The sequence below is a fragment of the Sceloporus occidentalis genome, unplaced genomic scaffold, assembly GCF_023333645.1.
Source record: "Sceloporus occidentalis isolate IW3139 unplaced genomic scaffold, rSceOcc1.0.p SCAF_29, whole genome shotgun sequence".
Classification (NCBI taxonomy): domain Eukaryota; kingdom Metazoa; phylum Chordata; class Lepidosauria; order Squamata; family Phrynosomatidae; genus Sceloporus; species Sceloporus occidentalis.
In genome coordinates, this window is record NW_028317009.1 from 11116622 (window position 1) to 11127499 (window position 10878).

General features: G+C 57.2%; 2 protein-coding genes across 2 annotated transcripts; one reads left to right on the forward strand and one right to left on the reverse strand.

Moving 5' to 3' along the window:
• The first annotated feature begins 1741 nt into the window (after nt 1-1741).
• LOC149299341 (plasmolipin-like) lies at nt 1742-4185 on the forward strand. The gene is made up of 4 exons (XM_089486532.1): nt 1742-1882; nt 3337-3510; nt 3802-3921; nt 4084-4185. The coding sequence occupies exons 1-4, from the start codon at nt 1742-1744 to the stop codon at nt 4183-4185; spliced, it is 537 nt and encodes a 178-aa protein (XP_089342658.1).
• A 2864-nt stretch (nt 4186-7049) lies between these two features.
• Nucleotides 7050-10654, reverse strand: LOC149299342 (E3 ubiquitin-protein ligase ZNRF1). The gene is made up of 4 exons (XM_089486690.1): nt 10333-10654; nt 7690-7785; nt 7246-7351; nt 7050-7107 (listed from the first exon to the last, which is right to left on the reverse strand). Exons 1-4 carry the CDS (start codon nt 10652-10654, stop codon nt 7050-7052), a joined length of 582 nt encoding a protein of 193 aa, XP_089342816.1.
• Nucleotides 10655-10878: the final 224 nt, after the last annotated feature.

Here is a 10878-nt window from a genome sequence, read left to right on the forward strand (position 1 = left end):
TTATCGTGCGAGTGAAGATGGCGTAATCCCCGTACAATGATCGGTCTCGCTTTAGTACCCGCAGCGATTAACGCCCGGACACCAGGCTCATACGCACTCCAATAACCCATGCGTGTTCCTCATAGCGGCAGTAGCACCTGCTACATGTATGTACAGATCACGTGTCACTTACTGTGTACTTGCACATGTCGAGAACAGTATTATGAAGTCAGTAATTGTACCACTTTGCTGTAAAGTCACTTTATGATCTGTAGGAGATGTTTTCTGTAAAGCAAAGCGATGTTTAAGCAATAAAACCACTGAAGTGTGCGGTTTGGTACGTTTTTGGTACGGTTCGGCGCGGTTGGTACGGTTCGGTGCGGTTGGCACGGTTCGGCGCAGTGGGTACGGTTCGGTGCAGTTGGTACGGTTCGGCGCAGTTGGTACGGTTCGGTGCAGTTGGTACGGTTCGGCGCAGTTGGTACGGTTCGGTGCAGTTGGTACGGTTCGGCGCAGTTGGTACGGTTCGGGTATAGTTTGGTACGGTTCGGGTATAGTTTGGTTCGGTGCAGTTGGTACGGTTCGGGTATAGTTTGGTACGGTTCGGGTATAGTTTGGTACGGTTCGGGTATAGTTTGGTACGGTTTGGGTGCGTTTGATGTAAGAGCGGGAGGGTTGAGCTGTGAGAAGTAACGTTGTGTTACAGGGCGCATTGCGTGACGTATAGAATGTATATGGCCACGGCTTGTGCTTATGTATAAAGACAGATTTAGGGGTCCGATCGTCCCAAACCTTACTCTCCGCGTCACAAAGATTCGAAAAGAATGAATAGATTATAAAATGTAGAATTTAGAACCGTGTGACGCCGCGTACCCAATACCGGGCCGCATCGTGAGAGCGGGGCCCTGATTCTCTAAACGGTGTGGCCTTTCCCGTGATACTTCATGCCGCAGAAGTGGGGAAAGTCCTGCTATTTACTGTTGTTTTGTTTGCTCGGATGATGACGTTTCAAACCGAGGAGCGGCTCTGAAGGAATGTGTGCGTCGATACTGGAGGGATAGGCGCCGAGCACTTAAACGGCTGAACAATGCAGTCCTGCCTTATACCGGGGCGGGCGCTGCCGCTCCGCAGATACAAATGATGCCGCGTATCCCCAAACATTAATGGATAATGAAACGTGGGCTGTCTGCTCGCTAACGAGGGCCGTTTCCAGCCGCAAACATGTTTCATGCCTCACCGCGGGGCTCGGCACATGCGCGGCCCGTCACACCGCCCGGCTAATAATCATATATCGGGCAGGCGGCCGCACGCCAGGCTTACGATACGGCGCTACAAAGCGATAACGTGCTGCGCGAAATGCCACGGCTCGCACTCACTTATTACTTTATTATGTTGTTTAGCGCTTGTGTTTTTTTACACGTTTTTTCAGGCTTTTCATTAATAAAGGTTACTTGCTGTGCTCGGCCGCGGTGGAGGGCGCTGTAAGGGTTAATCCGATGGGACATCTCTCGGCAGACTTTGCCCGGTGCTCTCGGTGCCGGATCCGATTACTCTTTAACCTGCCTGCCCCGCCCCCTCGCACCTTGGTGTCTCAATAGCGGGGCGTGGGTGGAGGAGCCCATTAGCCGCCCGGCAGATGAGTCGCTGCACCGACGGCTCGCTTTTCTCCCCGCAGCTGGCTCCGTGCCCTCTCCAGGTACAGGCCTGACGCGCAGGTTCATGCGAGACGAGCAGGAACGGCTGTCTCTTTCTATCCGCGATCATGTCTGAGTTTCCTTCCAAAGTGAGCACTCAGACCAGCACTCCGGAGGCCTCTACGTCTTCGCACAGAGTGATGGGATTTGTCAGCCCGGACGTCGGCTTTCTGAAATCGATCCCAGGGATCCTCATGCTGGTGCAGATTGTAAGTAGGGTGTGTGTGGGGTCTGGTGCTGTGTGCGCGTGCGCGCTTTATCGGTGACCCCCTGCCCCGGCTGATTACTGACGCGGGGGCAATTTCTTGCACAGAGTTGGGTGGCAGATCTGCCCCATTCAGCCCCCCTTTCCCCGTCTGCCCCAGATTTCAGGACCCGGTCATCGCTCTTGTCTTAGGGCAGCTCCTGGTCTCGATGTATGAGGAAGGTGGGGATGGTATACAAGAGGGTGACGGGGCGCGCGGTGGGGCCCCGGCAGTCATTCATGGTGCTGCCGGTGCTGTTATGGAAACGCTGATAGACAAGGCAACGAAATCCCAGTGTTTGTTAGCTCTGCTGCCTCTCCCCACCCCCCACCTGCCCGCTGGGAGTGAGTGAGCAGAATACAAAGGGCAGAAGGAAGCACTCACATTCAGCGGTGATCCCCGGCTTAAACGCTAACGGCACCGCTCCACTCACTACTCCTAGCCGGAGCCTGGGGGGGTCTGCCATGATGACCCGGGACAAACAGGCGATACTCCGCATTGCCAACACATTAGAACCAACCACCCCGGGCTGCCGTGCCATGCACCTGCGACAAACATTCCCGACAAACGCTCACCTCCTGCCAACAGACGCCTCGCTGCCTGTGACGTCCTATTTTTATTATTAATGGAATTACGTCTCACGTGCTGCTTGGCCACAGCAAAGATTTTAAGATGCTGGCTGAGTGTCATGGGTGCTGTAGTTCCCGGCAGCAGGAGGGGTTGTGTGTGTGTGTGTGTCATGGCGTGTGATCACGTGTGACACACACAACATATAACATATATCCTAATCCTCCCCGAAACACCTGCTTTACTAGAGGTGTAGCCACTTACTGCCCCTTTAAATAAATCAAGGAAACATAAGTATGAATAACGTTGTGACGTGTGGGCGCAGTGCACTTCATGGCGCGTCCCTTGCGGGGCGCCGTCAGCTGTTGGTGAGTACAGGCGGTGTGATAGCGTTCTGCAGACGGTAATCACAGGGTGTGTTTGCCGGCTAGAACACGCATGTAGAGTACACGCATGTCCCCACAGCCACTTACTGTTACGCAATAACAGACACTCCCTGCGCCGCCTGCCGGCAGGGACTCAGCAGACAGGCCGGTTACCACCGAAGTACGTGCTAACAGTCATGTCTGATCCGGACGAGTCCCTTTAGAAGTGGTCTTTGTCACCATGGTATACTCTTGCTGTGAAGAGGAGACCGCTGTGTCGTTGGGTTTATTGGCGTAACCGGCGCGTTGTAAATTGTTTCTTATATCGAATAAGCGATACGTTAATAAATTTGATATTCAGCTGCTGAAAGCCGCAGGTTCTGCGCATGAAAGGCAGATTCCTGGGCAACGTATGAAAAGTTGTCTTATCACCTCAGCAACGGTGAAGATGGTTGCCATGGTGATAACTCCTGCTGTCTGTTGTAGTGTCTGGGACTCCTCGTCTGGGCGTTAATAGCCGACGCTCATTACCATCTTTGCGCGGCGTACGGCTGGGTCATGTTCGTGGCCGTGTTCTGCTGGCTCGTCACGCTGATCCTCTACGTCATCTACCTCCTGCAGCTGCACCAGAAGATGCCCTTCATCCCGTGGCCCCTGCTGGTGAGTGCGGCCCCCACGTGGGGTTATTGTAGCCCCTATCGCAGCCGGGTCACTGTCCCCAAATTGCCCTGGTTATTGCAAACCACAGCTGTGAATATGTCCGGCTATCTGTATAGGGCAATAGTACATCCAGAGGGTGGAATCAGATGGTACCCGGCGCATGCGCCACGCACGCTAAGTAGCACCGCGCTATAATCCGTGAGAGCAGCGTGCGTTGGGCCGCTTTGCACCTCTTGGGCCCCGTCGGCTTCGTTACCCGCCGATGACATCACGTTCTGTGTGTTCTTACAGATGCTCGTTTACCACGTGGCGGCCGCCGTGCTGTATATCACCGGATTCATCACCTGCGCTGCCTCCGTAAAGTCTACGTCATTTAATCAGGCTGATTACAACAAGAAAGCAGCCGCCTCGGTAAGATGGGGGTCCGGGTAGCACACGCCGGCTGAGGGTTGTGGGAAGACGGGTGAATGATTATGGCGCCTGTCATTAGTGGGGCGCAGAGCTGACCGTAGCCGCTCACCGGGACGCACTGGGGGTTCCGGGCTCACCCTGTGTTCTCTCCATCCCCTCTAGTTCTTTGCCTGTTTGGTGATGATCTCCTACGGTGCCAGCAGCTTCTTCAGCTTCACGGCGTGGAGAGGAACAGGAAGTAACGCGGCCACCGCGCAGGCTTAGCCCCCCGTCGGGAGCAGCGCCCGGCCCGTTTCTCCGTATATATGTCTTTGGAGAGGTGCGCCCGTTCATCGGTTTCTATGAGCTCATCCGGAGGCCGCGGGCCGTCGCCATGCTGCCCGCCATGAACATTTATCCGCCGTGTGGGTGGCCTAAGATTTTGCCCCGGCCTTGGGACATACGCACTAAAGTGCCTCTCGCTGCAGCAGGTAGGACTCTTTGCCTTGTGATTACGTGGAACGCAGACCCGGGGGCCGAGGGGCCAACCCTGGAGGTAGAGCGCCGTGTCCATCGCAGCAGGTCTGCTCCGTCTTGCCCTCTTTGTGCTGTTCATTGATCGTTAGTAAAGGGTCAGCTCTTGTGCTTACGTCATGGTGATTTAGCCCGGCTTGGAACGGCTGTGATGTCACGGCCTGTGCTTGCTCCGTCAGACCTCTATATACGCGATTGGCACGGTATGATGTACATTAACCCTAAATTCACCCAGAATCAGCCCAACACACACTTTGGGGACAGAGGGGCTTCCTCGCGTGTGTTCCTAACATAGAACACACAGGGACCGGGGCCACAGCACCGCGTTGGCGTTGAAACGGTTAACGTTGCATGTCGTCCAGAGCACAAAAGACACGGTAATCCCTCCAAAGACTAATCATGTCAATAGAGGGAGACTTGGGCTAGCAGCACACGTATGACGGCATGATCAGTATAAAACATACGGCATCACACGGATACAGAGAGAAAACCTTTACCTGTAAACAATGTAATAAGACGCTGTATCACCCGCTGTAACGCCGCGCGCGCCTCCCTCCTAATAAACTGCAGAGTTTACGACTCTCCTCCCCGCTGTCCTTTTATCTCCGGCTGTCCGAGGATCTGCCTGTAGACTCCATTAAACCAGGGATCCTCTCTGACCGTCACGTGACGCGGTAACGTACACACGACAAGCACGCGTTTGTAAAGACTCATTCCTTTATTTTATAACAACAGATATACAACACAGTCCGTATCTCGCCAGCTTCCCGTCTTATAAAAACTGAATTAAATTAAAAAAAAAAAATACACAAAGCAATACAAACGAGGGTGAGAAATATTTGGCCGGTCCCCTTTCAAGCTGAAAAGCGACCCGTTCCGGCAGTTGGGGAGCAAATATCTATGAACAAAAAAAATGGGGGCGAGCGGGTGCTGCACAGACTCCCCTCCGCAGCCACAGACACCGGGCAAGATACTCTGCCACTACCTGCGTCCGCCACTAGGGGGGGCATGACAGCGTATGACCTCTATACCACGGGGGGGGGCGAAGGATTCTGCTTGTTGCCCGGATGTGATTGAACCCAAGCGTCTGCAGGTTACCTGATAGAACAGGCGCTATGTTCTAATGATGTGGCACAAAGAGTAAATGCCCCAGGGGCAAGTTACTAGCAGGCCTGCCCTCGCATTGTCCAAAAGCAGCAGAAATCATTAAGACGGGGTCTCTGGGATCGGGAAACGCATCCATTGCTTGCAGTTTTGGCACGAAACCCCGGAGGAGTCTGCTCTGCGCTGACCCCCCCAAACAGTGCAGATACCCAGAAATCCTGCCCCAGGGCCAGAACAGAGACTGACAGCCCGGGGGTAACACCGAGCGCCCTCTCCTCCGTGAGACTCTGAAGCAGATACTATTACTGATGCGTTGGCACAGAGGCAGCGCACGTTGAACCAAGCATGGCATCCGACCGCAGCCGTCCCAAAGCTTTATCAGGTGATCGGGGGTTTTATCCCCCTCGCTGCCAATCGCCAGCTCCCGGGACAAGAAGCGGAAAGCATGGCATCCCTACAGCCTCTCTAACCTAATGATGTTTGTCTCTAGCAGCAAAGCATGCTGGGACTTAACTTTCAAACGCGGGGTTAAGTCGTTGTCTCCATTTACCCAACAACTCTACTAAACCCAAAGAAGAATTCGTGAAACCTGCCCCCGATATATTACAGCGGATGGAGGAGCGGGCTCCTGCCCTCTGACCCCCCCCCCAGGGACGGGTGCCTTCCTACAAACCATTTCCACCGGACCTACCCTCCGACAGGCTGCCGGCGCGGCAGGGGCAAAAGACAACGGCATTCCCAGCTTGTGTGTTGCATGCCATTTACATGTAAGTACCCCCCCCCCCCCCCCAGGGGAGCTCTATAGGAAGCAATGGAGATGCCCCAGGGTGTCGGTAATAAGAAGAAGCTGCCGGTACAACCGAGAAACCTGCCGGTCTTCCAAAACCCCCTTCCCCACAGCAGCACCCAGCGGAAGACCCTCCGCATTACAAACCCAACCACTCCGTGCAAAAACAACTCCGTGCGTCGCTCATCGCCTGCAGCGAGTCCCGGAGCCACAAAACGGCTAACGAGGGGTCATTCCACCTTCAACCCTCCGTCCACAAACCCGTCACGTGTCTGCATTATCACCCTGGGACCACCATCACGCGTGCCGAGGTGCCCCCTCCCTTCTTGTGTATGTATAGAGGACGGCAGAAGTCTCCGGCTCCGCTGAGTCCCCGGCCCCCGGCTCAGGACAATGGAAGAAACGCAGGGAGAAGGGGCATGAGTGAAAAGCAGTTCAAACAACCCTGGTGGGCCGCAGATCCTAAGGTGGGCCGTACCCAATGGTCTGCAAGAGAAAGGGAAGCGGTGAGTGACAGCGGACCCGTAACGCATTGTAAAAGGCAGCATTCGGCAATACGGTGCGTGCGGTATGATGTCACGGTATGATGTCACGGCATATCTCTCCGCTGTCCCGGCACCGGCACAGCAGAGCCGGTAATAGAGCGGCCACAGAGCATCCAGGAGAAGCCCAAGAGCTGGACATCGACGTACCTGAAAGGAAAGCCATCCAGGTGGGCCGCGGGTCAGTCGGAGGGGTGCTCGGGACAACACCTGTTCACCTCAAACCAGGAGTCTATACAGCTGCGGGAGACAAAGATCCAAGTTACCTACCCAGGAGACTGCAACACGCAAGGGGGGGGGGGCGGGGTAGTTTGAGGGGCACGGTGCGCCGGACACCAGGAGGGGGGGGGCAGTTAATCAGGCATTTGCTGGCGGTACCTTTTGTGGTAAATGCACAGACAGGGCAGCCGGGCTATCGTGTCCCCTTGGGTCAGCTCCTCCAGGCAGATAACGCACTCGCCGGCATCCCTCGTCAACACATCATCTGTACACAAAAGGGTGGTCAGTGCCCGCTCGCGATGTACCCGCGTCCAGGTCTCCCGCACCACGCGTCTGACACTCGCACCGGGCCACTTACCGAGAGTCTCCCCGCAGCCACATCATACATAATGCCCCCCTCCGCTGCCTCCACATCATACATAATGCCCCCCTCCGCTCCCTCCACATTATACATAATGCCCCCCTCCGCTGCCACATCAATCATAATAGCCCCCGGTCACCAGCACAGCCAAGCACCCCTCACCCCTCCCATGGAAGCCGCCTAACACGTGACATACATGGCGAGCGTGTAGTACCGGAAGGCGCCGGGCAGAGCGTACGCACCGTTATAAGACAGCCGCGGTTTGCTCAAACACATAATAAAGTGCATCTCCATCTCGTCAGACGCCACCGACTTGGAGCAAATGGGGCAGCGGAACCCTGCAAAGAGACATCAAAGACGTTATACACAGAGAGAGACCGCAACCCGGGGCTAAACCCCGCAGCATGGATTTATAATAAACAGTGCAGCTTATACAGAGCGAGCAAGAGACGCTCAACAACACAGAAGAGTGGCTCAGTTTAGAAGAGACAGGCGCAGGGGGGCGCGGCCGAGAGACAGGCGCAGGGGGGGCGCGGCCGAGAGACAGGCGCAGGGGGGGCGCGGCCGAGAGACAGGCGCAGGGAGGCGCGGCCGAGAGACTGGCGCAGGGAGGCGCGGCCGAGAGACTGGCGCAGGGAGGCGCGGCCGAGAGACTGGCGCGGCCGAGAGACTGGCGCGGCCGAGAGACTGGCGCGGCCGAGAGACTGGCGCAGGGGGGCACGGCCGAGAGACTGGCGTCGGGGGGCACGGCCGAGAGACTGGCGCGCCCTTATTTAAAGCGCATCCTCAGGTTTTGTTGAGTGGCCCCCAGCTGCCGGAAAGGTACAGCGCCCCGGCCCCACACACCAAACTTGGTATATTCTGCTTATACCTGCTCATCAGCTTTCCTGGTCTCCATGGCAACCAGGTGTGTTCTCTGTATCCTGGCAACCAGCCTCCCTGGGGCAGAGACGGTGGGCAAAGCAACCCACGGGGACCGCGCTACGTCTCCAGCCTCCCCGTCACACGTTATGTATGTAAACTAACAGGAGACCACGCAGAGCAACACGGGAATTACAGCGAGCGGTCACGCCAACCCAGTCACCTCCATGCTGGGGAGCAATGGCCGCGCTCCAACGCGCCCCAAACCAGGACAGTCCAATCAGAGGGCCGGGGGCAGAAAGGCAGCCCTTTATTACACTTATAGGCCGTGGGTCCCTGTCCATACAGCACTCACAGCCAGGCCGCCATGTTGCGTGCGGGGGGGTGATGGCAGAAGCCGGCACAGCCAAAAGCCTCCAGTAGGCGAAGCTCAAACAGGGAGATCCAGCTGCGGCCCCTCTGCTGGGCGCCGGATACTTTCTGGAGGAAGCTGCGGTCTCTGTGGGGTTTAACGGACGTCCTGTTTGATACGGAACGTGCGCATTTATCTCCGTGCCCAATGACAGCGGCCGGGAAGCGGGGAGGAGCCGGGGCCCTCAGCAGGGCGATATGGGACCACCATGATCCTCGCCCCCTCCTAGGGCATGAGGTGGGGGGCAGTAAAGTGGGGTACGGGGGTAATCAGGTTTAGCTCCGGGAATACGCAGGACATAGGTTGGCCCCGAGCCTCCATGTATTGGAGAAACAATAGCTTGCATACGGGCGACCTATCAACATCTTGATTACATGCAAACCGAGCACACGCCAAGCTAGTTTCACGGGATAAAGGGACCCCCACCGAGCGACCCCTGGGGCAGAGCATGGCGGCAGAAACGTGTCGCTGCCAAGGACGGCTGCGGGTTATATTTAGATAAGGAGACACCTGCTTCAGGATTTGCAAGCTCTCTGTGTCTTCCCTCTGTCATCGTGAAGCTGCAGCGTGGCAGTGTCTTTAACCCACTGGTTACCCCGTAGCATGGATTAATGATAAACAGAAAACCCCAAGAGCTGACAGTCGTCTCTTCAAAGCCAAAGAGCGTCACCATGCAGAGTCCCCTACCCCAGCCATTAGGTGCTTTTGAAAGATCCATACATAGCGCCTCCTTCAGACTGGGGCGAGCGGACCCTACAGGCCCCCACTACGTACCACAATAGCTCATCCAGGCCAACAAAGGCCACCAAAATGCTGTCTGCGCAGCCGGGGCAACTGGCCAGCTCACACGCTAAAATCTTATATTACTGTTCAATTACATTCTTTTCCCATCCCATGGGTACAAGGTATGCGGCGGGCAGGTACAGTATAGCGGGAGGGCGGGGGGTATGCGGCGGGCAGGTACAGTGTAGCGGGAGGGCGCGGGGTATACGGCGGGCAGGTACAGTGTAGCGGGAGAACGAGGGGTATACAGCGGGCAGGTACAGTGTAGCGGGAGAGCGAGGGGTATACGGCGGGCAGGTACAGTGTAGCGGGAGGGCGCGGGGTATACGGCGGGCAGGTACAGTGTAGCGGGAGGGCGCGGGGTATACGGCGGGCAGGTACAGTGTAGCGGGAGAACGAGGGGTATACAGCGGGCAGGTACAGTGTAGCGGGAGAGCGAGGGGTATACGGCGGGCAGGTACAGTGTAGCGGGAGGGCGCGGGGTATACGGCGGGCAGGTACAGTGTAGCGGGAGGGCGCGGGGTATACGGCGGGCAGGTACAGTGTAGCGGGAGAGCGAGGGGTATACGGCGGGCAGGTACAGTGTAGCGGGAGAGCAAGGGGTATACGGCGGGCAGGTACAGTGTAGCGGGAGAGCGAGGGGTATACGGCGGGCAGGTACAGTGTAGCGGGAGAGCGAGGGGTATACGGTACAGTATAGCGGGAGAGCGAGGGGTATACGGTACAGTATAGCGGGAGAGCGAGGGGTATACGGTACAGTATAGCGGGAGAGCGAGGGGTATACGGTACAGTATAGCGGGAGGGTATATAGTGCCCAGGCTGCACTCACCGCTTTGGGCCCCGATCCATCTTGGGGCCAGCTGTAAGCTGTCAGTCAGGGAGGCTCTGGATCCCAGGAACAGGCCCCCCCGGCCCTCCTCTGCCCCCGAGCTGCCCCCTCTGTCGGACTCAGGCCTGTACAGGCCGAACGGGAGGCCGGAGGCAGGAGGGTCCAGGCCGGACACCGAGCTGACCGAGCGACTCCGCAGTCCCATGGCGCCCCCGGGCCGGTAATGTCCGAAGTGAGAGGTGGGAGCCACAGCCGAGTCATCCGAGGAGACCCCGGGGAAAGGGCCTCGAGAGCGGGAGGCCGAGCTCTGCTTCCCCCCCATGGGGCAGGAGCGGGGGCGGTCAGAGGATAGGGGGCACCGGGCGGGTAGCGGGACTACTTCAGTCTGCCGCACATGGCTCTAAAAGATCGGGGACCACAGGACATCTGACACGGGGCCCGGGGAGCTGAGCCAGGGTAGGAGTCACAGGCAGCCCGGGACAGTCTGTTCCCTAGTAGGCTCGGGCACTACTTCTACTGAGGCCTGTCTTCCCTCTGCTTGGGGGC